We start from the raw sequence: 27,710 nt of genomic DNA on the forward strand, positions 1-27,710 counted from the left end.
GTGGCCAGCGAGGTATTCCATATCATGTGATGTCACATCTAGTATAGAAAGTGGGGGGAGTGGAGGCGGGGGGATCGCCGCTCGGGGACTAACTGGGCATCGATCGGTAGGTGGTGAGCAATTGCATTCTGCAAAACTTGTATATTCCAATCCTTTTATTACTACTGCTGTCATTTTATTAGTGTTATCATTATCATTATTAGTTTCCTCTTTTCTGTTCTATTAAACCGTTCTTATCTCAACCCATGAGTTTTACTTCTTTTCCCAATTTTTCTCCCCCATCCCACTGGGTGTGGGGGGAGTGAGTGAGCGGCTGCGTAGTGCTTAGTTGCTGGCTGGGGTTAAACCATGACAGTCCTTTTTGGCGCCCAACGAGGGGCACAAAGGGTTGAGATAACAACAAACCTGACCAGAGCTTGTTAAAACAAATTTGTTACAAGCATTCATTATATTGGTCTAATAGTCGCTGGTCACTATGTTGATTTATGTGTTCTTAGAGTTGTTGCTCTCGTTTTTAAAGTTCTGTTATGTATCACCTCTCTTGCTGTATGTAGTCCCTGTGCTGCTGCTTGTCATCCGTGGGAGGTGGATTAAGGTTTTTGCTTTGACGTATTGTGTAACACTGGTTTATGGTATGATAAAGTTATCGGTTGTGGGATTAATCCGGTATTTGCACTCAGCATTGTTGTCACCTCTGTACTTCGGGAGCCATCTGTGGGAAACTATTAATAATTACACCATTTACCTTTCCTCCTTGGAAAGCCAATCTATGGGTGGGGTACCTTTCTTCCCCTCGCCTTTCTCCTTCAGTCCAGTTATGATGGTGTTTGAGAATTTTGAAAAATTTGAATACCCTTGGAATGTTGAGACCAGCACGGTCCTAGCCCTACTGCTAGGAATTAGCATGCTCCTGAATGTGGTTCAGGTCTTGTTTAGGGTTAAACAACTATTTAAGAAGATCACCCAGAGATCTGCCCTGAGGCTGGATAATTATGAGTGGCAGGGTGTGTGGGGTAGTATGGGCAAGCACCTAGGACAGTGGGCACCTCCAATGTTTTGGAACTTCACCCCTGGACAAGTGCAGAATCAGGAAGAACTAGGAAAATATTTGGAAAAGGTATGCTGTCACCCTGGCAACTCCAGAGAGACACAAATCGCTGCAATGTGCTGGGGCCTGGCCCATGCCTATCGAGCCCTGTTCAATACCACTCAGTACCCTCAAGGGGACGAGAAGGTCTCTGGATCCAACAACAAGATGACGAATGCTGTGGTCACCCAAACCTCGGTGACAGGCACTGCGGTCCCCCCAGCCCTGGCTATGGGCACTGCAGCTACCCAAACCCCGGCAACAGGGACTGCAGCCCTTCCGGCCCCAGTGACAGACACTGCAGTTACCCAAAACCCGGCGAGCGGTACTGCAACTGAGCCAGCGGACCAACCTGCACCAGTATCAGTTGCCCCTGTACAGAAGGAGAAAAATACAAAAAAATCAGTTCGCTTAGCGAAGGAGGAAGATGAACCAGGGTCATCACAGGAACAGGAGGAAGAGGCAGAACCAGAGGTAATAACCCGGTCCCTATCCTTGAGTGAGCTGCGGGATATGTGAAAGGATTTTAGCTGTCGTCCAGGTGAGCACATTATCACCTGGCTGCTCCAATGCTGGGACAACGGGGCTAGTAGCCTGGATTTAGAAGGTAGGGAAGCCAAGCAGCTGGGATCGCTTGCCAGGGAAGGTGGCATTGACAAGGCAATTGGAAAAGGGACACAAGCCCTCAGCCTCTGGAGGTGACTCCTGTCAAGCATGAAGGAAAGGTACCCCTTCAAGGAAGATGTTATATGTCAATCAGGCAAGTGGACCACCATGGAGAGAGGTATCCAATATGTGAAGGAATTAGCTGTGCTAGAGACAATTCATCATGACCCGGACAACCCACAATTACCCAAAGATCCAGACGAAGTCCAATGCACACGACCCATGTGGCGGAAGTTTGTACGGAGCGCACCATCGTCCTATGCCAACTCACTGGCGATAATGACCTGGAAAGACGATGAGGCACCGACGGTGGATGAAGTGGCTTGCCAACTCCGGCAATACGAAGAAAATCTCTCCTCCTCCCTGCAAGCCTGCATTTCGGCTGTGGAGAAGCTGTCCCAGAATTTCCAGCAATTCAAAGAGGATATGTCCTACTCCCCATCTGTAAGGACCAATGTCTCAGCTATTAGGAGTGAGCGTTCCTCTGCCCAAGAGAGAGAATATAGAAGGTACACACCACGAGATGCCCAGTGGTTTTACCTATGTGATCACAGAGAGGACGTGAAGAAATGGGATGGAAAACCTACCTCGGTCCTAGATACACGGGTACGTGAGTTGCAAGGAAAAACCACCACAAAAGGGGATTCTACCAGGAAAAATGCCGCTCCAGTTTCCAAACAGAGTAGAAGGGCTGATCTCATTTCTGATCCTCTTGAAGGGACTTCTGAGCCAATTTTATGAGAAGTGAGTAATGGACACTCTGACCAGAATTAGAGGGGCCCTGCCTCCAGCCAGGTGGAGGAAAGGGATAACCGGGTCGATTGGACTGTGTGGATTCGATGGCCTGGCACATCAGACCCACAGGAGTATGAGGCTCTAGTAGACACCGGCGCACAGTGTACTCTAATGCCATCAAGTTATAAAGGGGCAGAACCCATCTGTACTTCTGGTGTGACAGGGGGATCCCAAGAGTTAACTGTATTGGAGGCTGAAGTAAGCCTGACTGGGAATGAATGGCAGAAACACCCCATTGTGACTGGTCCAGAGGCCCTGTGCATCCTTGGCATAGACTATCTCAGGAGAGGGTATTTTAAGGACCCAAAGGGGTATCAATGGGCTTTCGGTATAGCTGCCTTAGAGACGGAGGGAATTGAACAGCTGTCTACCCTGCCTGGTCTCTCTCAAGACCATTCGCTTGTGGGGTTGCTGAGGGTTTGTCCTAGTTTCAGCTGGGATAGAGTTAACTGTCTTCTTAGTAGCTGGTACAGTGCTATGTTTTTGAGTTCAGTATGAGAAGAACGTTGATAACACTGATGTTTTCAGTTGTTGCTAAGTAGTGTTTAGTCTAAAGTCAAGGATTTTTCAGCTTCTCATGCCCAGCCAGCAAGAAAGCTGGAGGGGCACAAGAAGTTGGCACAGGACACAGCCAGGGCAGCTGGCCCAAAGTGGCCAGCGGGGTATTCCATACCGTGTGACGTCACATCTAGTATAGAAAGTGGGGGGAGTGGAGGCGGGGGGATTGCCACTCGGGGACTAACTGGGCATCGATCGGTAGGTGGTAAGCAATTGCACTGTGCATCATTTGCTTATTATAATTAGGCTTACTGATATATGATTAATATTCCATGGTTAAAACAACATGCCTTATACATTTCCTAATGTGCTCCCCTCCTAAACAGTGGCAGGAATATTTACCTTCTTAGTACAACAGCTTCTCTGTGACAGGAGACTGGAAATCTATCAAGATGTGAGGTCCAATAAATTCAATATGCAGATGTGTTTTAAGAAAATTTTGAAAGGAAGAATAGATACAAATATGTGGTGGGTTGACCCTGGCTGGACACCAGGTGCCCACCAAAGCTGCTCTATCACTCCCCCCCTCAGCTGGACAGGGGAGAGAAAATATAACAAAAGGCTTGTGGGTAGAGATAAGGACAGGGAGAGATCGTTCACCAATTACTGTCACGGGCAAACCAGACTCGACTTGGGGAAAATGAATTTATTGCCAATTAGAAGTCAGAGTAGGGCAAAGAAAAATAAAAACCAAATCTTAAAACACCTTCCCCCTACCCCTCCCTACTTACCAGGCTCAACTTCACTCCCGATTTTCTCTACCTCCACCTCCCCCCAAGCAGCACAGGGGGATGGGGAATGGGGGTTATGGTAAGTTCATCACACATTGTCTCTACCGCTCCTTCTTCTGCAAGGGGAGGACTCCTCACTCTTCCCCTGCTCCAGCGTGGGGTCCCTCCCATGGGAGACAGTCCTCCACGAACTTCTCCAACGTGGGTCCTTCCCATAGGCTACAGTACTTCACGAACTGCTCCAGCGTGGGTTTTTTCCATGGGGTGCAGTCCTTCAGGAACAGACTCCTCCAGTGGTGGTCCCCCACTGGGTCACAAGTCCTGCCAGAAAACCTGCTCCAGCCTGGGCTCCTCTCTCCACGGGTCTACAGGTCCTGCCAGGAGCCTGCTCCAGCGTGGGCTTTCCACAGGGTCACAGCCTCCTTCGGGCAATATCTGTTCCACCATGGAACTCCATGGCCTGCAGGGGGACAGCCTGCCTCACCATGGTCTTCCCCATGGACTGCAGGGGAATCTCTGCTCCAGTGCCTGGAGCACCTCCTCCCCCTCCTTCTTCACTGACCTTGGTGTCTGCAGAGTTGTTTCTCTTGCATGTTCTCACTCCTCTCTCTGGCTGCAGTTTCTGTTGCGCAGCAACTTTTTTCCCTTCTTACATATGTTATCCAGAGGCGCTACCACCGTCGCTGATTGGCTTGGCCTTGGCCAGCGGCGGGTCCATCTTGGAGCCTGCTGTCATTGGCTCTGTCAGACATAGGGGAATCTTCTAGCAGCTTCTTACAGAAGCCGCCCCTGTAGCCCCCTGTCGTGGTTTAAGCCCACCTGGTAAGAAAGCACCACGCAGCTGCTCGCTCACTCCACACACCCCCGGCCACAGTGGGATGAGGAGAAAATATAAAGGCAGGCTCGTGGGTGGAGATAAGGACAGGGAGGGATCACTCACCACTTATGGTCACGGGCAAAAGACAGGCTCAACTTGGGGAAGAAACAAAATCAATTTAATTTACTACAAATCAAATCAAAACAAGGATATTAGCAAGTAAAACCAAACCTTAGAACACCTTCCCCCCACCCCTCCCTCCTTCCCGGCTCAACTCCACTCCCGGTTCTCTCTACCTCCTCCCCCCGGCAGCACAGGGGAACAGGGGATGGGGGTTGGGGTCAGTTCATCACACCTTGTCTCTGCTGCTCCTTCCTCCTCAGGGGGAGGACTCCTCACACTTTTCCCCTGCTCCAGCGTGGGGTCCCTCCCACAGGAGACAGTCCTTCACAAACTTCTCTAACGTGAGTCCTTTCCGTGGGCTGCAGTTCCTCACAAACTTCCCTGGCTTGGGTCCTTTCCACGGGCTGATCTTCAGTTACAAACTGCTCCAGCGCGGGCTTTCCCATGGAGTCACGGCCATCTTCAGGGGCCTCCGCTGCACTGCTCACCTCCATGGGCTGCAGGGGGACAGCCTGCCATCTCACCACGGGCTGCAGGGGCATCAACCTCCTCAGGCGCCCTTCCTTCCTCACTGACCTCAATGTCTGCATAGGTGTTCCTCTCACATTCCAACCCCCCTACTCACTACTGGTTCCCCTTCTTAAATCTGTTCTCCCAGAGGCGCTACCACTGTCACTGATTGGGTCGGCCTGGGCCAGAGGCGGGTCCGACTTGGAGCCGGGGGAGCTTCTAGCAGCTTCTCACATGAGCCACCCCTGTGGCCCCTCCCCCACTACCAAAAAAACCCCGCACCACATAAATCCATAACACCCCCCTGCTACCAAAACCTTGCCACACAAATCCAAAACTTGAGGAAAATTGACTTAATTTATTGCCAATCAACCAGAGTAGGGTAATGAGAAATAAAACCAAATCTCAAAACACCTTCCCCCCACCCCTCCCTTCTTCCCGGGCACAACTTCACTCCCGGATTCTCTACCTACCCCCAAAGCAGCACAGGGGGACGGGGAATGGGGTTTGTGGTCAGTTCATCACACGTTATCTCTGCCACTTCATCCTCTTCAGGGGCATGACTCCTCACACTCTTCCCCTGCTCCAGCGTGGGGTCCCTCCCATGTGAGACAGTCCTCCATGAACTTCTCAGGCATGGGTCCTTTCTGCAGGCCAATCTTCAGTCACAGACTGCTCCAGCATGGGCTTTCCCATGGAGTCATGGCCATCTTCGGGGGCATCTGACTTCTCCAGCATGGGGTCCTCCACAGGCTGCAGGTGGGCATCTGCTCCATTGTTCACCTCCACGGGCTGCAGGGGCATCACCTTGTCTGGCGTACCTCCTCCCCCTTCTTCTTCACTGACCTTGGTGTCTGCATAGGTGTTCCTCTCACATTCCAATCTCCTCCCCTGCTGCAGGTTTCCCTTCTTAAATATGTTATCCCAGAGGTGCTACCACTGTCGCTGATTGGGTCGGCCTTGGCCAGAGGCAGGTCTGACTTGGAGCTGGGGAAGCTTCTGGCAGCTTCTCACAGGAGCCACCCCTCTCCCTCGCTACCAAAACCCCTCCACAGAAACCCAAACAGCTACGAAGAAAGAGATTTGCATTTGACTTCCACTACCCATGCAACCTGGTGTCTACACATACTTGCAAAGTATGATCCACTAGTAGAAAATACACACATCACAGAAGAAGAGTCAGCTCCAGTGAGAGGATAGAATAACTTTCTAAAGGCCTTTTGTTAAAATTTTGCCACTTAGTTAAAAGGGTATTTGAAATAATTTTTGCCTCTCTTCAATTTATTAATTTCTGCCAGCTAGTAAATCTTTTCTCTAAAAACCTTAAAATACCTAGTGCAAATAAATGGAATCTTTTTCTTAAGAACATCAAGAAGCAGAAATTGAGTTTGTATTGCTTGTCTCGAAAAGAACTTAATAGCCAAGAATTCAGAGTTCTCTTTAGTGTTGTCATGGTTTAATCCCAGCCAGAAACTAAGCACCATGCAGCCACTCACTCACTCCTCCCCCCTCCTAGTGGGGAGGAGAATAAAAATAAAAAAGTAAAACTCGTGGGTTGAGATAAGAACAGTTTAATAATTGAAATAAAATAAAATCTAATGATAATAATAATTGTAATGAAAAGGAAGATAACAAAAAGAGAGAGAAATAAAACCCAAGACAGACAAGTGATGCACAATGCAATTGCTCACCACCCACTGACTGATGCCCAGCCAGTCCCTGAACAGCGATCCACGCCTCCTGGCCAACTCCCCCCAGTTTATATACTGGGCATGACGTCCTGTGGTTTGGAATATCCCTTTGGCTAGTTTGGGCCAGCTGTCCTGGCTATGCTCCCTCCCAGCTTCTTGTGCACCTCATTGCTGGCAGAGCATGGGAAATTGAAAAGTCCTTGACTTGGGATAAGCACTACTTAGCAACAACCAAAACATCAGTGTGTTATCAATATTATTCTCATACTAAATCCAAAACACAGCACTGTACCAGCTACTAGGAAGAAAATTAACTCTATCCCAGCCAAAACCAGGACAAGTGTTTTGATATACCAGTATCGGTTGTCTTTGTTATTCTGTCAAAGCTAATACAGTGCATAAACACATCAAGTACACCCTCATGATATCCTTACTTTCAGGAAACTGCAGAAACAAATACAAGCTTGATTAAAGGAATAAACAAACAATTATCCAGAACTTCAATAGCATGATTATTGTCTTTGATTCTTAAAAGAAATTTCCTGTGGCTGGAAAATTCTTAACCCAATGATAGGAGAGGACAAAACATAGGCTAAAAGTATTTTCTAATGTACTTACATATCACTGGCAATGGAGGAGTTCCTGGACATGGACTTTGGAGAAAGGTCATAGTCACTGTCTGACCGGTAAAGGAAAGACTCCCTACGTTGACTGTGGACAAAATTTGCCTGAAGAATTAGCCCTGATCCAGGGCTCATCATGGGATCCGAGGGACTTTGTCCCGATGATGTACCATTGTCTACATCGAAACTGCAAAACGATAGGAGAAAAAGATTTATGCCATTGACATAAGAATTTTGAAAGTAATAAACACTCTTCTGACAAATTTATCACTAGGTAATTGCTTCTTGATAATAATGGGGAAATCAAGACCTGGTCAAGTCCACTGCAAAGCCAGAAACAAGGCACACATGAAATATACTTTTAAATTGCTGATAACCAAAAAGGACATGTCTGAAGGAAAAGAAATTTGGTAGAGAAAAACCCCCACTACTAGGAATACAGTAAGCCATGTGCTTTTCTGCATGCAAAGTATCCATGAGCTCTGTATCTGAAGAAACATGATGTTTTGTTTTCTTCCTTAGGCCCCATCTTTCCTGAGCTGGACCCTCATTATCCTGTCTCCCACTAGAAGGCAGTTGAGCACTCTTTTGCTATCGAGTATCCAACCCTAATATTTCATTACTACCCAAATACTTCAAGAACATATTTTGTCTTATCTCAATAAACAAAGCGCTGGAATGGGTTTAATGTGTATGTGTGTGCTTGGGCACATTTGTATGCATTAGAGAGAGTTGCTATTTTACAACTGGAATGAAGAAGAGAGTTCTACGCTCACTGCCAAGCAGAGTGAGTTCTGTGGCCATTCTTATGTCTTTGAACTATACAGTTTAGATCCAGCACTTCTAGATATTGTATTTGGTATTGAGTGGTAAACAAGTTTAGCATTCCTAGGGAGCACTGCTGTCATGAGAGGCTGAAGAGGGCAGGGAGAGAGGAAGAAAGAGAGGGAGAGAGAGCTGCTCTTTCACATAGTCTGTGACGGTTCCACAAAGGGCTTTGAAAATCAGTGCAAAGACCTTGAATGAGAGTCCACAATCAATTAGAAACTAACCCAGGGTGAGCAGTTCTAGGATGTGCTCATGGCAACCTGTGTTACTTAGCAGCCCAATAACTGTGTTTTGTACAATATGGAGTCCTTTTGGAGCATGTGGCTCAGTTTCTAGATTTAATATGTTGTGGTATGCAATCTCAGAGGTCACAAATGTGTGGATTAGCAAGATTATGTCGGCATCTGATAGGATGGAGCACAGAAGTGGAAGATGACTTTTGTTTCCCTGGTTCTTTGTGTCTCTAAAAACCAAAGATCAATTTTAGTTTTACAGCATAGTAGAAAAGGTGTGTATGAGACCTTGGCTTATAACTACTTGGGCTCATTTGCCATACTAATGGGAACTTAATGCTGCTAAAGCATTTAAGAATGACAGATGAACAGAGAGGATCTATCACGTGATTTTTAAAATACAGATAAGTGTCAGCATCATAAAATGTATTTGTAACGAATGCATCTAAAATACTGTTTTTGAAAACTGTTCACATGAAGGACACGCTGCACTGAGTTTGTATGGCAAGGTTTTGGTAGCGGGGGGGCTACAGGGGTGCCTTCTGTGAGAAGATGCTAGAAGCTTCCCCCATGTCTGACAGAGCCAATGCCAGCCAGCTCCAAGACGGACCCGCCACCGGCCAAGGCTGAGCCAATCAGCAACGGTGGTAGCGCCTCTGTGATAACATATTTAAGAAGGGAAAAAAGTTGCGGCAGGCACAGAAATTGCAGCTGGAGAGAGGAGTGAGAACATGCAAGAGAAACAACCCTGCAGACACCAAGGTCAATGAAGAAGGAGGGGGAGGAGGTGCTCCAGGCACTGGAGCAGAGATTCCACTGCAGCCCGTGGGGAAGACCATGGTGAGGCAGGCTGTTCCCCTGTGTGGCAGTACACTCCCCCCCACCCCCATCTGACCAGCAGGAAACAAAACTTCTCCAGGAAGGGAGAAGGGGAAGGAAACCCTGGAGGCCGCAGGTTGAAATTTGAACTGGCCAATTGAGATGAGCCAGGTACACTGAGGTGACCCTCTTGGCTGTCCTGGGTTCAGCTGGGATAGAGTTAATTTTTACAGGAACCTGGGAGGTCGAGGGGGGGGGGCACAGCCGGGACAGCTGACCTGAACTAACCAAGGAGCTATTCCATACCATGTGACATCATGCTCAGTATATAAATGGGGAGCAGGCTGGGGGGGGCGTTCGGTGGGGGAAGTGGCGGAGCGTTGGGTTCCGGGCGGTGAGCAGTTGCACTGTGCATCACTCGTTTTGTATATTGTTTTATTACTACCGTTGTTGTTGTTGTAACTTCTCTTTTTGTGTGGTCCCAGTAAATTGTCCTTATCTCAACCCTCGAGGTTCCGGTTTTTTTTCTTTTCTCCTTTCTGATTCTCCTCCCCATCCCACCGGAGGGGGGCGGGAGGAGTGAGCATGCAGCTGTGTGGTCCTTTGTTACCGGCTGGGTTGAAACCACGACATTGGCCAATAGAATTAAATGACCACAGGTCAGATTCGACAGGGGTATAAATGGGGTCCCGCCGGAAGACATGTTGGCAGTCCTCCTCGGAGCAGTGGGTCTGCAGTCGGGGACTCCCCCTTGGGTCGGGGCACCGCCCGAGGTAACTCCTCGAGGGAGAGAGCCCTCAGCTTTTAGGTGAGTGACACGCGCGTTTTGAGCCATCTCTTTAAATCTTGGGGATTCTTAAGTCAGCCGTGTAGTATTAATTCTCTTTACATCATTGAGCCTGTGGTTTTATAAGATGTTACTGGACTTCTAACTAACTTTTGCTAAAGAATAAATCTGAGTTTTAACACCTGTTGGATTTGGTTAGTCGTGCATCCGTAACACCCTGCAGTCCATGGAGGTCCACGGTGGAGCAGATATCCACCTGCAGCCCGTGGAGAACCCCACGCTGGATCAGGGGAAGAGTGTGAGGAGTCCTGCCCCTGAGGAGGATGAAGCGGCAGAGACAATGTGTGATGAACTCGTTGTAACCCCCATTCCCCGTCCCCCTGTGCTGCTTTGGGGGTAGGTAGAGAATCCGGGAGTGAAGCTGTGCTGGGGAAGAAGGGAGGGGTGGGGGGAAGGTGTTTTGAGATTTGGTTTTATTTCTCATTACCCTACTCTGGTTGATTGGCAATAAATTAAGTTAATTTTCCCCAAGTCGAGTCTGTTTTGCCCATGACAGGAATTGGTGAGTGATCTCTCCCTGTCCTTATCTCGACACACGAGCCCTTTGTTATATTTTCTCTCCCCTGTCCAGCTGAGGCAGACGGGGAGTGATAGAGCAGCTTTGGTGGGCACCTGGCATCTAGCCAGGGTCAACCCACCACACACCCACAGGTTGTCAATTATATCTAATGGCAGCTGAAGAGAAAATATTCAGTACATGTTAGCTGTTGATTAGACTTCAACCTGGTGCAGGTGTCACAGCAGATACATGCTACTCTCTGCACTAGCTTGTTTCCTGCTGTAATCTACCATTGACTTGAGGTTGTGGTGTCAGCAGCTGTAATGTTTCACTGAAGGGATGGCATTCCCGTGGCCTTTTTCTTTTTTTAAATTAACTAAGCAAAGAAACATATATTGCCTATTTTGACAGAGATGCACATTGCCTGGCAGAGAACGGACCTTGCTTTCATTTTTATTTCATTGTTTAATTATTACTTTTCACATATTCCTGGAATTGCAAGCTTTCTGCTGCACGCGGACTATATCATTTATTTTGTATTCACGTTTCACAGTCTGAATGTAGGAAAGCAAAATATTTTTTTTCAAAAAAAAACTATTCAGAAAATGGTATTAAACAGATAAACTTCAAGAGAGATTTTCGGAAAAATGGACTGTCAGTAAATCCTAACACATACACTTCTTCCTAAAATTGATTTTTTTTATTATGTCTGTCCTGGTTTCGGCTGAGATGATAGAGTTAATTTTCTTTCTAGTAGGTGGTATAGTGTTATGTTTTTGAGTTAGGTATGAGAAGAATGTTGATAACACACTAATGTTTTCAGTTGTTGCTAAGTAATGTTTAGACTAAGTCAAGGATTTTTCAGCTTCTGATGCCCAGCCAGCAAGAAGGCTGGAGTGGCACAAGAAGTTGGGAGGGGACACAGCCAGGGCAGCTGTCCCAAACTGGCCAAAGGGGTGTTCCGTACCATGTGACATCATGCCTAGTTTATAAACTGGGGGGAGTGCGTCTGGGAGGGATCGCTGTTCGGGAACTAACTGGGCATCAGTGAGCAGGTGTTGAGCAATTGCATTGTGCATCACTTGTATATTCCAATCCTTTTATTATTGTTATTATTATCATTATTAGTTTCTTCCTTTCTGTTCTATTAAACTGTTCTTATCTCAACCCATGAGTTTGACTTTTTTTTTCCGATTCTCTCCCCCATCCCACTGGGTGGGGGGGAGTGAGTGAATGGCTGCGTGGTGCTTAGTTGCTGGGTGGGGTTAAATCATAGAATCATAGAATCATTTAGGTTGGAAAAGACCTTCAAGATCATCGAGTCCAACCACCATCCATGCCCACTAAACCACGTTCTGGAGTACCCCGTCTACGTGCTTTTTGAATACCTCCAGGGATGGTGACTCAACTACTTCCCTGGGCAGCCCATTCCAATGTCTGACAACTCTCTCAGTAAAGAAATTTTTCCTAATATCTAACCTAAATTTCCCTTGCCGCAACTTGAGGCCATTTCCTCTCCACGACAGCACTTTTTGGTGCCCAACGTGGGGCACAAAGAGTTGAGATAACGACAGACCTGACCAGAGCTTGTTAAAACAAATTTGTTACAAGCATTCATTATATTGGTTTAATAGTCACTGGTCACAATGTGAATTCATGAGCTCTTAGAGTTGTGGCGCTCGGTTTTAGAGTTCTGTTATGTATCACCTCACTTGCTGTATGTAGTCCCTGTGCTGCTGCTTATCATCCATGGGAGGTGGATTAGGGTTTTCGCTGGGATGTATTGTGTAATACTGGCTTATGGTATGATAAAATTATTGGTCGTGGCACTAATCCAGTATTTGCACTCAGCATTGTCGTCACCTCTACACTTCAGGAGCCATCTGTGGGAAACTATTAATAATTACACCATTTACCTTTCCTCCTTGGAAAGCCAATCTATGGGTGGGGTACCTTTCTTCCCCTCGCCTTTCTCCTTCAGTCCAGTTATGATGGTGTTTGAGAATTTTGAAAAATTTGAATACCCTTGGGATGTTGAGACCAGCACGGTCCTAGCCCTACTGCTAGGAATTAGCATGCTCCTGAATGTGGTTCAGGTCTTGTTTAGGGTTAAACAACTATTTAAGAAGATCACCCAGAGATCTGCCCTGAGGCTGGATAATTATGAGTGGCAGGGTGTGTGGGGTAGTATGGGCAAGTGCCTAGGACAGTGGGCACCTCCAATGTTTTGGAACTTCACCCCTGGACAAGTGCAGAATCAGGAAGAACTAGGAAAATATTTGGAAAAGGTATGCTGTCACCCTGGCAACTCCAGAGAGACACAAATCGCTGCAATGTGCTGGGGCCTGGCCCATGCCTATCGAGCCCTGTTCAACACTATTCAGTACCCTCAAGGGGACGAGAAGGTCTCTGGACCTGACACCAAGGTGACAGGCACTGCGGCCCCTCCAACCCCGGCGACCGACACTGCAGCTGAACCAGTGAACCAACCCATACCAGTATCAGTTGCCCCCATACAGAAGAAGAAATATACAAAAAAATCAGTTCGCTTAGCGAAGGATGAAGATGAACCACGGCCATCATGGGAACAGGAGGCAGAACCAGAGGTAATCACCCGATCCCTATCCCTGAGTGAGCTGCAGGATATGTGAAAAGATTTCATCTGTCGTCCAGGTGAGCACATTATCACCTGGCTGCTCCAATGCTGGGACAATGGGGCTAGTAGCCTGGAATTAGAAGGTAGAGAAGCCAAGCAGCTGGGATCGCTTGCCAGGGAAGGTGGCATTGACAAGGCAATTGGAAAAGGGACACAAGCCCTCAGCCTCTGGAGGTGACTCCTGTCAAGCATGAAGGAAAGGTACCCCTTCAAGAAAGATGTTATATGTCAATCAGGCAAGTGGACAACCATGGAGAGAGGTATCCAATATGTGAAGGAATTAGCTGTGCTAGAGACGATTTATTATGACCCGGACGATGCACAGTTGCCCAAAGATCCAGACGAAGTCCAATGCACACGACCCATGTGGCGGAAGTTTGTACGGAGCGCACCATCACCCTATGCCAGCCCACTGACAATACTGAGCTGTAAAGACGAAGAGGCACCAACAGTGGATGAAATGACTTGCCAACTCCGGCAATACGAAGAAAATCTCTCCTCCTCCCTGCAAGCCTGCATTTCAGCTGTGGAGAAGCTGTCCCAGGATTTCTAGCAATTCAAAGAGGATATGTCCTACTCCCCATCTGTAAGGACCAATGTCTCAGCTATTAGGAGTGAGTGTTCCTCTGCCCAAGAGAGAGAATATAGAAGGTACACACCGCGAGGTGCCCTGTGGTTTTACCTATGTGATCACAGAGAGGACATGAGGAAATGGGATGGAAAACCTACCTCGGTCCTAGATGCACGGGTACGTGAGTTGCAAGGAAAAACCACCACAAAAGGGGATTCTCCCAGGAAAAATGCCACTCCAGTTTTCAGACAGAGTAGAAGGGCTGATCTTACTTCTGATCCTCTTGAAGGGGCTTCTGAGCCAATATTAAGAGAAGTGAGTACTGGATACTCTGACCAGGATTAGAGGGGCCCTGCCTCCAGCCAGGTGGAGGAAAGGGATAACCGGGTCGATTGGACTGTGTGGATTCGATGGCCTGGCACATCAGACCCACAGGAGTACAAGGCTCTAGTAGACACTGGTGCACAGTGTACTGTTGTGGTGGGTTGACCCTGGCTGGACGCCAGGTGCCCACCAAAGCCGTTCTATCACTCCCCCTCCTTCTCAGCTGGACAGGGGAGAGAAAATATAACAAAGGGGCTTGTGGGTCGAAATAAGGACAGGAGGGATCACTCAACCAATTACCGTCACAGGCAAAAAAGACTCAACTTGGGGAAAATTAATTCAATTTATTACCAATCAACCAGAGTAGGGTAATGAGAAATAAAACCAAATCTCAAAACACCTCCCCTCCACCCCTCCCTTCTTCCCGGGCACAACTTCACTCCCAGATTCTCTACCTACCCCCCCAGCAGCGCAGGGGATGGGGAATGGGGTTTATGGTCAGTTCATCACTCTTTATTTCTGCCGCTTCATCCTCCTCAGGGGGAGGACTCCTCACACTCTTCCCCTGCTCCAGCATGTGGTCCCTCCCACGGCAGACAGTCCTCCACAAACTTCTCCAACGTGGGTCCTTCCCATGGGCTGCAGTTCTTCACGAACTGCTCCAGCATGGGTCCCTTCCACGGCATGCAGTTCTTCAGGCACAGACTGCTCCAGCGTGGGTCCCCCACGGGGTCAAAAGTCCTGCCAGAAAACCTACTCCGTGGGCTCTTCTCTCCACAGATCCGCAGATCCTGCCAGGAACCTGCTCCAGTGTGGGCTTCCCACGGGGTCACAGCCTCCTTCGGGAACCCACCTGCTCTGGCATGGGGTCCTCCATGGGCCACAGGTGGATATCTGCTCCACCGTGGACCTCCCTGGGCTGCAGGGGGACAGCCTGCCTCACCATGGTCTTCCCCATGGGCTGCAGGGGAATTTCTGGTCTGGCGCCTGGAGCACCTCCTCACCCTCCTTCTTCACTGACCTTGGTGTCTGCAGGGCTGTTTCTCTCACATGCTCTCACTCCTCTCTCTGGCTGCTGTTTCTGTCTGTCCCGCAACTTTTTTCCTTCTTAAAAATGTTATCACAGAGGCGTTACCACTGTCGCTGATTGGCTCGGCCTTGGCCAGTGGTGTGTCCGTCTTAGAGCCGGCTGGTATTGGCTCTGTCGGAGACAGGGGAATCTTCCAGCAGCTTCTTACAGAAGACACCCCTGTAGCCCCCCCGCTACCAAAATCTTGCCACACAAAGCCAATATAACTGTAATGTCATCAAGTTATAAATGGGTAGAACCCATCTGTATTTCTGGTGTGACAGGGGGATCCCAAGAGTTAACTGTATTGGAGGCTGAAGTAAGCCTAACTGGGAATGAATGGCAGAAACACCCCATTGTGACTGGTCCAGAGGCTCCGTACATCCTTGGCATAGACTGTCTCAGGACAGGGTATTTCAAGGAAACAAAGGGATATTGGTGGGCTTTTGGTATAGCTGCCTTGGAGACGGAGGGCACTGAACAGCTGTCTACCCTGCCTGGTTTCTCTCAAGACCCTTCGATTGTGGGGTTGCTGAGGGTTGAAGAACAACAGGTGCCAATTGCTACCACGACGGTGCACCGGCGGCAATATCGCACCAACTGAGACTCCCCAATTCCCATCCACAAGTTGATTCGCCAACTGGAGACCCAAGGAGTGATCAGCAAGACTCGCTCACCCTTTAATAGTCCCATATGGCCAGTGCGAAAGTCTAATGGGGAGTAGAGACTAAACAGTAGACTACTGTGGCCTGAATGAAGTCACACCACCGCTGAGTGCTGCTGTGCTGGATATGCTAGAACTTCAATACGAGCTGGAATCAAAGACAGCCAAGTGGTAGGCCGCAATTGACATTGCTAATGCATTTTTCTCAATCCTTCTGGCAGCAGAGTGCCGGCCATAGTTTGCTTTTACTTGGAGAGGCGTCCAGTACACCTGGAATCAACTGCCCCAGGGGTGGAAACACAGCCCCACCATTTGCCATGGACTAATCCAGGCTGCACTGGAAAAAGGTGAAGCTCCGGAACACCTGCAGTACATTGATGATATCATCGTATGGGGCAACATGGCAGAAGAAGTTTTTGAGAAAGGGAAGAAAATAATCCAAATCCTTTTGAAGGCTGGTTTTGCCATAAAAGAAAGTAAGGTCAAGGGACCTGCACAGGAGATCCAGTTTTTAGGAATAAAATCGCAAGATGGACGTCATCAGATCCCAATGGACTTGATCAACAAAATAGCAGCTATGTCTCCACCGACTAATAAAAAGGAAACACAGGCTTTCTTAGGTGTTGTGGGTTTTTGGAGAATGCATGTTCCAAATTACAGTCTGATTGTAAGCCGTCTCTATCAAGTGACCCGGAAGAAGAATGATTTTAAATGGGGCCCTGAGCAACAAGAAGCCTTTGAACAAATTAAACGGGAGATTGTTCATGCAGTAACCCTTGGGCCATGCCCGGAAGTACAAGATGTTAAAAATGTGCTCTATACTGCAGCTGGAGAAAACGGTCCTACCTGGAGCCTCTGGCAGAAAGCACCTGGGGAGACCCAAGGCCGACCCCTGGGGTTTTGGAGTCGGGGATACAGAGGATCGGAGGCCCGCTATACTCCAACTGAAAAAGAGATATTGGCAGCATATGAAGGAGTTTGAGCTGCCTCAGAAGTGGTTGGTACTGAAACACAGCTCCTCCTAGCACCGCAACTGCCAGTGCTGGGCTGGATGTTCAAAGGGAGGGTCTCCTCTACACATCATGCAACTGATGCCACGTGGAGTGAGTGGGTTGCACTGATCACACAACGGGCTCGCATAGGAAACCCCAGTCGCCCAGGAATTGTGGAAGTGATCACGGACTGGCCAGAAGGCAAAGATTTTGTAATGTCGCCAGAGGAGGAGGTGACGTGCTGAAGAGGCCCCACTGTATAATAAACTGTCAGAAAATGAGAGGCAATATGCCCTGTTCACTGATGGGTCCTGTCGCATTGTGGGAAAGCATTGGAGGTGGAAGGCTGCCGTATGGAGTCCTACATGACAAGTCACAGAAACTGCTGAAGGAGAAGGTGAATCGAGTCAATTTGCAGAGATGAAAGCCATCCAGCTAGCGTTAGACATTGCTGAAAGAGAAAAGTGTCCAGTGCTCTATCTCTATACTGACTCATGGATGGTGGCAAATGCCCTGTGGGGGTGGCTACAGCAATGGAAGCAGAGCAACTGGCAGCGCAGAGGTAAACCCATCTGGGCTGCCGCACTGTGGCAAGATATTGGTGTTCGGGTGGAGACCGTGTTTGTAAAAGTACATCATGTAGATGCTCATGTACCCAAGAGTCAGGCCACTGAAGAATATCAAAATAACCAGCAGGTGGATCAGGCCGCCAGGATTGAAGCGGCTCAGGTGGACCTGGACTGGCAACATAAGGGTGAGCTATTTATGGCTCAGTGGGCCCATGACACCTCTGGCCATCAGGGAAGAGATGCAACATATAGATGGGCTCATGATCGAGGGGTGGACTTGACCATGGACATTGTTGCACAGGTTATCCATGAATGTGAAACATGTGCTGCAATTAAGCAAGCCAGGCGGTTAAAGCCCTTGTGGCATGGAGGGCGATGGCTGAAATATAAATATGGGGAAGCCTGGCAGATTGACTATATCACACTCCCACAAACTCGCCAAGGCACGCATTATGTACTTACAACGGTGGAAGCAACCACCGGATGGCTAGAAACATATCCCATGCCCCATGCCACCTCCCGGAACACTATCCTGGGCCTTGAAAAGCAGGTCTTGTGGTGACACAGTACCCCAGAAAGAATTGAGTCAGACAACGGGACTCATTTCCAAAACAACCTCATAGACACCTGGGCCAAAGAGCATGGCATTGAGAGGGTATATCACATCCCCTGTCATGCACCGGCCTCTGGGAAAAATCAAACAATACAATGGACTGTTAAAGACTACATTGAGCGCAATGGTGGGTGGAACCTTCAAACATTGGGATACACATTTAGCAAAAGCCACCTGGTTAGTCAACACCAGAAGACCTGCCAATCGGGGTGGCCCTGCCCAGTCAGAACTTTTTTTTACTGTAGAAGGGGATAAAGTCCCTGTAGTGCACATAAAAAATATGTTAGGGAAGACAGTCTGGGTTACTCCTGCCTCAGGCAGAGGTAAACCCATTTGTGGGATTGATTTTGCTCAAGGACCTGGGTGCACTTGGTGGGTGATGCGAAACAGATGGGGAAGTCCACTATGTGCCTCAAGGGGATTTGATTTTAGGTGAGAATAGCCAGAATTAAACTCTATGATGTTAGTTGCTATATAATGCTGCCACTGTATGTTATCATTGCTATAATTGTTATATGCTATATCCATAGTACTACAGTAAGAATCACTTAGATCAAGCAAGAATGAACTGTGATAAAACTGAGCAAAGCGCAGTAGTGATGGGACCAGAACTGACTCCAGCATGCAACAATCCAACGGTGCACACCATCCTCCTGCTGCGTCAAATATCACCAGCTCGCCATACCGCACTGAAGCCCAATCCTGCTCTGCAGCTTGAGAGGACTTTGCACCATCCCTCCTGCCCAGAAAGACTGGTATGACAGATGGAGCCCAGAGTCGGGAACTAAATGAACTCAATGAACATTTTATGAACACGACCTATAAACTAAAGGAATGATATCTCTGTGTGTGTATACGTGTGTATATATCTATATCTATATATATCTCTCAAAGGATGGAAAAGGTGATGATGATTGTTTAGGATGTATTGGAAAGTATGGGACCTGAGCATGATGTAAATGGTATAGAATAAGGGGTGGATATTGTCCTGGTTTTGGCTGGGGTAGAGTTAATTGTCTTCCTAGTAGCTGGTATAGTGCTATGTTTTGGATTCAGTATGAAAAGAATGTTGATAACACACCGATGTTTTCAGTTGTTGCTAAGTAATGTTTAGACTAAGTCAAGGATTTTTCAGCTTCTGATGCTCAGCCTGCAAGAAGGCTGGAGTGGCACAGGAAGTTGGGAGGGGACACAGCCAGGGCAGCTGACCCAAAGTGGCCAACGGGGTATTCCATATCATGTGACATCACATCTATTATATAAACTGGTGCGAGTTGGGCTGGGGGATCGCCCCTCGGGAACTAACCGGGCGTCAGTCAGCGAGTGGTGAACAACTGCGTTTTGCATCACTTGTTTTGTATATTCCAATCCTTTTATTAGTATTGTCATTTTATTAGTGTTATCATTATCATTAGTAGTTTCTTCTTTTCTGTTTTATTAAACCGTTCTTATCTCAACCCACAAGTTTTACTTCTTTTCCCAATTTTCTCCCCCATCCCACTGGGTGGGGGGGGAGTGAGTGAGCGGCTGCGTGGTGCTTAGTCACTGGCTGGGGTTAAACCACGACAATAGAAAATCTTAATGTTGGTCTTCCTTATTACTGAGAGTTCAGCAATTTAATCCTGTAGGTTTTTTTATTTGGGAATGTTTTTTTTAGAGAAGTCAGCAATAGTAAAAGTGAGAACGAAAGAAATTCCACCCCAAAATGAAGAATTTACTAGACTTTATAGGAATACAAATTGCACTCCTGATATCTCCCTCTAGGAGTCTCTCTCCACCTTCAGCCTCTCCTATCTTGGAAACTGAGGGAGAGAGGTAGGAGCCAAATTAATTGACCTTCTAGGGACACCTTATCTTTTAAGGACATCTTTAAACATTACAGAGGGCCAAGCAAGTTCTAGAGGAGCAAATTTTGTCCCTGTCAAATGAGCCCATTGTCCCAGTGTAATGATCTACCTACGCATCTCAATGTCCTTACTTCCCAGAGGTCCTGTCCTGTATTTTCACCTGGAAGCACAATCCCACCATTACACCAAATGGGTGCATTTGGCATAGCAGTTGTAATTCACTGAAGTTATCACAGAAGAGCTGCCCTGTAGCAACTTCCTTTGGGCAGGGTCTTATTTAGAGCAAAGGCAAGGTAATAAAACTTTATTTACATTTCCAAGAAAAAGGTAAACTATTTATCGCTTGTGCCCCAGGACAGGAGCCCACCCCTGGAGGAGGCAGCCTGTAGCTACTGGAGAAAGGAGAGGATGGGATGGTCCCTTCAAATGCAGAATCCTAATTTGTTCCTTGGATTGCTGGGCTGAAAAACATCTCAGCTGGCAGGACCCACCTTGGACATGGAGGGTGGTAGAGAAAGGCCAAAGTGCACCTGTCTCTAGGATCATTCAGTATAAAAGTCCAGGGTAGGGAAAGGCTCATTCCTTGTCAGACAGGATAGAGTATGCTCTTAGACCTTTTGTACATTAATTACTGTGTATCCTGGAGATGTGTGTGTCTCAAATCAAAGCAGGATAGTTTTGTTCTTAGACATGATGAATTTATTCTGCATTAGTTATAGGTTATTTTAGTAGGACAGACCATTGCATTTACTGTGGAAATCATGCTAACAATTGTGACCCAATTCTTCAAAAAATGTAGAGACTCTTGAGATGCTGTGTCTTTAGAAAGCATTTTGTGCGAGGTGGACACTGATTCCATTATATCAGTTTTACAGCTCTCAGTCAGGGAAGGAAGTGCAAGGAATAAATTAAAATAGAGACAAAAGTCTCTTCCTCTGGAATAGGCATTATCTGATAATAACTGAATTTTCACTTATGTTTTGTAGGTACATAAATTCTGTCTTACTTTATACACTAAATACATTCACTGAATTCAGTGAATTCAACTATAAATCTGTCCAAAGATTTGCAATACACCAAATAATTATAATTTCTTTGTGAAATTCTGATTTTAGACATGCTTTACTTTAATTAGCTAGACTGGACAAGCACTTTGGTTATGTCTTTATGACTTCTCTTGGGCCCTTTTATTTCTTCTTAATAAACTAAGCATTAAATTGAGCCAACAGCTGACTTGGGTGTCTCCTTTCTTGCCTGACACAGTTATCTCCAGAGTTTAATAAAGATGAAACTAGAATTTTCTTTCTCAGAAAGAAACAAGTTGTCAGCAATCAGCCCCTGCCATAGGCTCCCACTGGACTTTAGATGTTAAATAGGTTAACCTGCAGCATCAGAAAAAAAAAAGTAAAAATAAATCAGTGGATTTATATAATTGAATGGCAGGCCTAAAATTTAATACTTATATTAATTTTCTTTTCGGGGCCTTTCAAAATGTTTCCTTTCTGACAGTGTCTACCCAGTGATGCAGGAGAGACCACATCTGTTTTTTTCTTTCTACTTTCCTTTCTGTCTCTTCCCTCATGTCTAGTAAAACCTAAAGACCACATTTTAGAAGGAATATCATATCATCTCTCTACATTTGAAGAAAAAATCCTTTATATATGACCTGATATTTTAATTTTTTTCTGTAGCAAAGTTAACAGAAACTTTTACCTTCATTGCCCAAAAATATCTTCAGTGAGTTGTAAGCAAATGATAACAAAAGGAACATACGATCTAAATCGCAATTTTCTTGTACCATTGGAGAATGGTACAAGACATACTTGTCTCTAAGTTGGAGAGACATGGATTTGACGGATGGACCACGCGGTGGATAAGGAATTGGCTGGATGGTCACGCTCAGAGTTCCGCTCAACAGCTTGATGTCCAAGTGGAGACCAGTGATGAGTGGCATTCCTCAGGGGTCACTATTGGGACCAGCGCTGTTTAACATCTTTGTCAGCAACATGGAGAGTGGGATTGAGTGCACCCTCAGCAAGTTTACCAATGACACCAAGCTGTGTGGTTCTGGAGGGAAAGGATGCCATCCAGAGGGACCCTGACAGGCTAGAGAAGTGGGCCCGTGCAAACTTCATGAAGTTCAACAAGGCCAAGTGCAAGGTCCTGCACATGGGTCGGGGCACCCCCTGGTATCAATACAGGCTGGGGGATGAATGGATTGAGAGCAGCCCTGCAGAGAAGGACTTGGGGGTGTTGGTTGACAAGAAGCTCAACATGACCCGGCAATGTGCATTTGCAGCCCAGAAAGCCAACCGTATCCTGGGCTGCATCAAAAGAAGTGTGGCTAACAGGTTGAGGGAGGTGATTCTGCCCCTCTACTCCGCCCTGGCGAGACCCCACCTGGAGTACTGTGTTCAGCTCTGGGGCTCTCAACATAAGAAGGACATGGACCTGTTGGAGCGAGTCCAGAGGAGGGCCACGAAGATGATCAGAGGGCTGGGGCACCTCTCCTATGAAGACAGGCTGAGAGAGTTGGGATTGTTCAGCCTAGAGAGGAGATGACTCTGGGGAGACCTTATAGCAGCCTTCCAGTACTTAAAGGGGGTCTAAAAGAAAGCTGGAGAGGGACTTTTTACAGGGGCATATAGTGATAGGACAAGGGGTAATGGCTTCAAACTGAAAGAGTGTAGATTTAGATTAGATGTAAGGAAGAAGTTCTTCACTGTGAGGGTGGTGAGACACTGGAACAGGTTGCCCAGAGAGGTTGTGGATGTCCCCTCTCTGGAAGTGTTCAAGGCCAGGTTGGATGGGGCTTTGAGCAACCTGGTCTAGTGGAAGGTGTCCCTGCCCATGGCAGGGGGGGTTGGAACTAGATGATCTTTAAAGGTCCCTTCCAACCCAAACCATTCTATGATGCTGTGAATTCAAGCCAACTATCTACTTGTGGCTTTGGGTTTCCATTTAAGTGATTCAGTAAGCAAGCCCTATGATTAACTCCATTTTTAGAAGCAGTCTGGATAGATTTTCCAGTATAAAGACTGCAAGAAAAAGAAGAAAATGTGATGTTTCATGAAATTTGCTTTTAGCAGCAGAACTTGGCTTTTGCTGTTGGCATAACTGGTTTTAGAAACTTTTAGAGTGCAACAAGGCTTAATACTAATATTAAAAGCCCAGAGAACAGGCTAATAGAACATGTGTAGGACAAAAAATACACTGAAGCAAAAAATATTTATAAGAATTAGTCTACTCAGACACGTTAGCAAAGGAACTCTAACTATCTATTTGAGCTTCCATCTCATGATTTTCTAGCAAGAGTCCTAGGAAATGTAGCCAATCTCCCTAAACAAACCGTTTCATGTTTTTTATGAAGTTTCCAAGTGAGGAGTTTCCTATGACGACTATTCCATATCTTTGGGCATTTTGCTTTGAACAGTCTCCTGATAATCAATTCAAGGTGTACTTTTCATAATGTCACCTCATAATTCTTAATTATACCTCACTGGTCTATGTATTTGGCATGCAAGCCTTTGTTGCACCTATTAAATCAATTTGCTTGTTGCACTCAGCCATACTGGGATGCTTTTTATGATTCCTTTTCTTCTTTCCTCGGAGAGAGGATCGTCCCTCTCCCAGCAATTTTTATTCTCTGAGCTTGGCTCTTGAAAGTGAACACCTTCTTACTAATAGGATGTTCAGGAACGAATACCAGATTCCAGATACTGTTACATGGATTTGATGTTTTGATGTTTCTTTGAAAGTGAAATAGTTGTCAGTACTGGGTTTGCGTGTCAAGGTTTTAGTAGTGGGAGGGCTACAGGGGTGGCTTCTGTGAGAAGATGCTAGAAGCTTCCCCTGTGTCTGACAGAGCCAATGCCAGCTGGCTCCAAGATGGACCTGCCGCTGGCCAAGGCTGAGCCAATCAGCAACAGTGGTAGCGCCTCTGGGATAACAGATTTAAGAAGGGGGAAAAAAACCCTATGCAACAGAAACTGCAGCTGGAGAGAGGAGTGAGAATATGTGAGAGAAACAACCCTGCAGACACCAAGGTTAGTGAAGAAGGAGGGGGAGGAGGTGCTCCAGGCACCAGAGCGAAGATTCCCCTGCAGCCCGTGGTGAAGACCATGGTGAGGCAGGCTGTCCCCCTGCAGCCCATGGAGGTTAATGGTGGAGCAGATATCCACCTGCAGGCTGTGGAGGACCCCATGCTGGAGCAGGTGGATGCGCCCAAAGGAGTCTGTGACCCCGTGGGAAGCCTGGCAGGACCTGCGGACCCGTGGAAAGAGAGGAGCCCATGCTGGAGCAGTTTTCTGGCAGGACTTGGAACCCCAGGGGGACCCACGCTGGAGCAGTTTGTGAAGAACTGCAGCCCGTGGGAAGGACCCACATTGGAGAAGTTCATGAAGGACTGTCTCCCATGGGAGGGACCCCAAGCTGGAGCAGGGGAAGAGTGAGGAGTCCTCCCCCTGCGGAAGAAGGAGCGGCAGAGACAACGTGTGATGAACTGACCACGACCCCCATACCCCTGTGCCACTCGGGGGGAGAAGGTAGAGAAAATTGGGAGTAAAGTTAAGCCCAGGAAGAAGGGAGGGGTGGTGGGAAGGTGTTTTAAGATTTAGTTTTTATTTCTCATTACCCTACTCTGATTTAATGGTAATAAATTAAGTTAATTTTCCCCAAGTTGAGTCTGTTTTGCCCATGACAGTAATTGGCGAATGATCTCTCCCTGTCCTTATCTCGACCCACGAGCCCTTTGTTATATTTTCTCTCCCCTGTCCAGCTGAGGAGAGGGAGTGATGGAGTGGCTTTGGTGGGCACCTGGCCTCCAGCCAGGGTCAACCCACCTCATTGTCTTATTGCATTATAACAAAACTGCAAACAAGAAAAATGGGAGAAACAAAATGCAACATATTTTCCAAGAACTGTGATAATCTGTTCAGGTTTCTACTAGGTTTAAGTCACTTTGTATGATTTTTCTGATCTAATAATCCTACTGGGACTAGTATCCCCATTTTTAGATAATAAAAAAAAGGCCACTGACACATTAACCTTTTTCTCCAAGGCTTCTGGTGAAATCTGTGGCAGGTCAAGGTCTGAATGAGGAAATCTGCAGAAAATATTGAAGAATCAGAACTATTTTTGGGTAACCCGAGTTAAAGAAGACTTAAAAATAGAACCACTTAATCCAAATATGAAAAAGAATACGCAGCAAATCCAGGGGTGCTCCAGAGCAACCTGCCAGCCAGCTGGCCCCCAGCCACCTGTGGGCTCCCACTGCTGCAGGTGCCTGGTCAGTGCCACTGCATTTCTAGGAGTGCAGTCTCAGCAGGACTGATGGTTCTCCATTTTATTATTGTCATTATTTAATTACAGTCTGTCACCATTCACTTAAATCATTCCATAATTATGTCTATGCTTATTTTCTGTAAGATACCTTTTCTCTGGGCTCTAAATATTGAAGTACATTCAAACTCTTTTTAAAAATCACTTTACCTAATTTCTTCAAGAAATTCTAGAACAACACAGTTTTTCTTTCCAGGGTGAGTTTTGATCAAACTATCCCCACTGCTTTTTCTGCAGCACTACTTTCTGAGCAGTATTTGGACAATGGGATACAAAACCCACTTGCATCAAGTGTGAGTATATAACGTATTTACTGCAATTCAGGTTGCTATTAATTTTATCTTATTTTAAATGTATTGGAATAAACTCTCAAAGCATTTCAAAATGTTTATTTAGCAATTTATAAAAATATGCAAACCACCCATCAAGCATACTGATTAATCCTAGCTAAAATGCAGCTCCCCTAAGGTGGAACGCCTTTCTTTCAGGAAAATCTAAAATATAAAAATGAATATAAGATCGTGGTTGAGAAGTAGACTGCTGCCAGAGAAGGAAAATTCAATTCACTGAAAGAGCTCAGCCTTCTGTTTCTGTGAATTCAGTCAGATGTCATTATCAGAAATGGCCAAATTGCTTATATATTCTTTCTCAATTAATTAGCGGTGTGATGAAGCATTGTTATGGGTTTGTGCGGCGTGGGGTTTTTTTTGGTAGCGGGGGAGGGGGCCGCAGGGGTGGCTCCTGTAAGAAGCTGCTAGAAGCTTCCCCGGCTCCAAGTCGGACCCACCTCTGGCTCGGGCCGACCCAATCAGTGACAGTGGTAGCGCCTCTGATATATTTAAAAAGGGGAACCAGTAGTGAGTAGGGGGATTGGAATGTGAGAGGAACACCTAAGCAGATACCGAGGTCAGTGAAGAAGGAGGGGCGCCTGAGGAGGTTGATGCCCCTGCAGCCCGTGGTGAGATGGCAGGCTGTCCCCCTGCAGCCCATGGAGGTGAATGGTGGAGCGGAGGCCCCCCAAGATGGCCGTGACTCCATGGGAAAGCCCGCGCTGGAGCAGTTTGTGACTGAAGATCAGCCCGCGGAAAGGACCCATGCCAGGGAAGTTTGTGAGGAACTGCAGCCCACGGAAAGGACTCACGTTGGAGACGTTTGTGGAGGATTGTCTCCCGTGGGAGGGACCCCACGCTGGAGCAGGGGAAGAGTGAGGAGCCCTCCCCCTGAGGAGGAAGGAGCGGCAGAGACAAGGTGTGATGAACTGACCCCAACCCCCATCCCCTGTTCCCCTGTGCTGCCGGGGGGAGGAGGTAGAGAGAACCGGGAGTGGAGTTGAGCCGGGAAGGAGGGAGGGGTGGGGGGAAGGTGTTCTAAGGTTTGGTTTTACTTGCTAATATCCTTGTTTTGATTTGATTTGTAGTAAATTAAATTGATTTTTGTTTCTTCCCCAAGTTGAGCCTGTCTTCTGCCCGTGGCCATAAGTGGTGAGTGATCCCTCCCAGTCCTTATCTCGACCCATGAGCCTGCCTTTATATTTCTCCTCATCCCACCGTGGCGGGGTGTGTGTGTGTGTGTGTGTGTGTGTGTGGAGTGAGCGAGCGGCTGCGTGGTGCTTTGTTACCGGCTGGGCTGAAACCATGACAAGCAAGTATGTAGGAAAAGAGGTAGTTCCTCAGACCTGTAATATTTAAATCAGTACCCTACAGTACTGCTGAAAGCACACAGAATCCAGAAAATAGGCATAAACGGTCCCCAGGCCTCTTATGCATCAGGAAGCTTCTTGAAAAACACATCCTTCTGAAGAATCGTCATATATAGCCACAGTGACAATAAACAGCGCGCTCACAGAAGATATGGTTACATGTATCCTGTGCTTAGTGCCAGAGATCTTCAGAAAAGAGTGCCCTAGCCAGAAGTTGACAGGAAAAAGCAGTTGTGGTTACTCCTAGCTACTCTCCCATCCCAGAGAATGGAGCACAGAAGGAGGTTCCAAAGAGCCAGGAGATGTGATCTTTATGACAAGGGAAGGTCATATCCTTCAGCATCACCCAGCTCATTAAGTCTTTTGCACAACTGAGCTTAAACCAACCTGTGCTCAAAAAGTGTGTCTTCCAGAAAATGGATAAGGGCCATGGACAGAAAGGTCCAAAGAGAAGAATCCTGCATATAGAAGATAAGATGGTTTGTTTTACTAGTACGATGTGCACACATAGACATCTACAAGAAATCAAGGCCAGCTTC

General features: G+C 47.0%; 1 protein-coding gene across 1 annotated transcript in view; it reads right to left on the minus strand.

The window, feature by feature from the left end:
- The window catches only part of LOC128136068 (cAMP-specific 3',5'-cyclic phosphodiesterase 4D-like), a 307,658-nt gene that overhangs the window by 22,368 nt on the left and 257,580 nt on the right, over positions 1–27,710 (minus strand). The window contains exon 2 of the mRNA XM_052775153.1: positions 7,597–7,788. Coding sequence (XP_052631113.1) covers positions 7,597–7,788 — 192 coding nt within the window. The remainder of the gene's footprint in view (positions 1–7,596; positions 7,789–27,710) is intronic.

The sequence above is a fragment of the Harpia harpyja genome, chromosome W (assembly GCF_026419915.1).
Source record: "Harpia harpyja isolate bHarHar1 chromosome W, bHarHar1 primary haplotype, whole genome shotgun sequence".
Taxonomy (NCBI): domain Eukaryota; kingdom Metazoa; phylum Chordata; class Aves; order Accipitriformes; family Accipitridae; genus Harpia; species Harpia harpyja.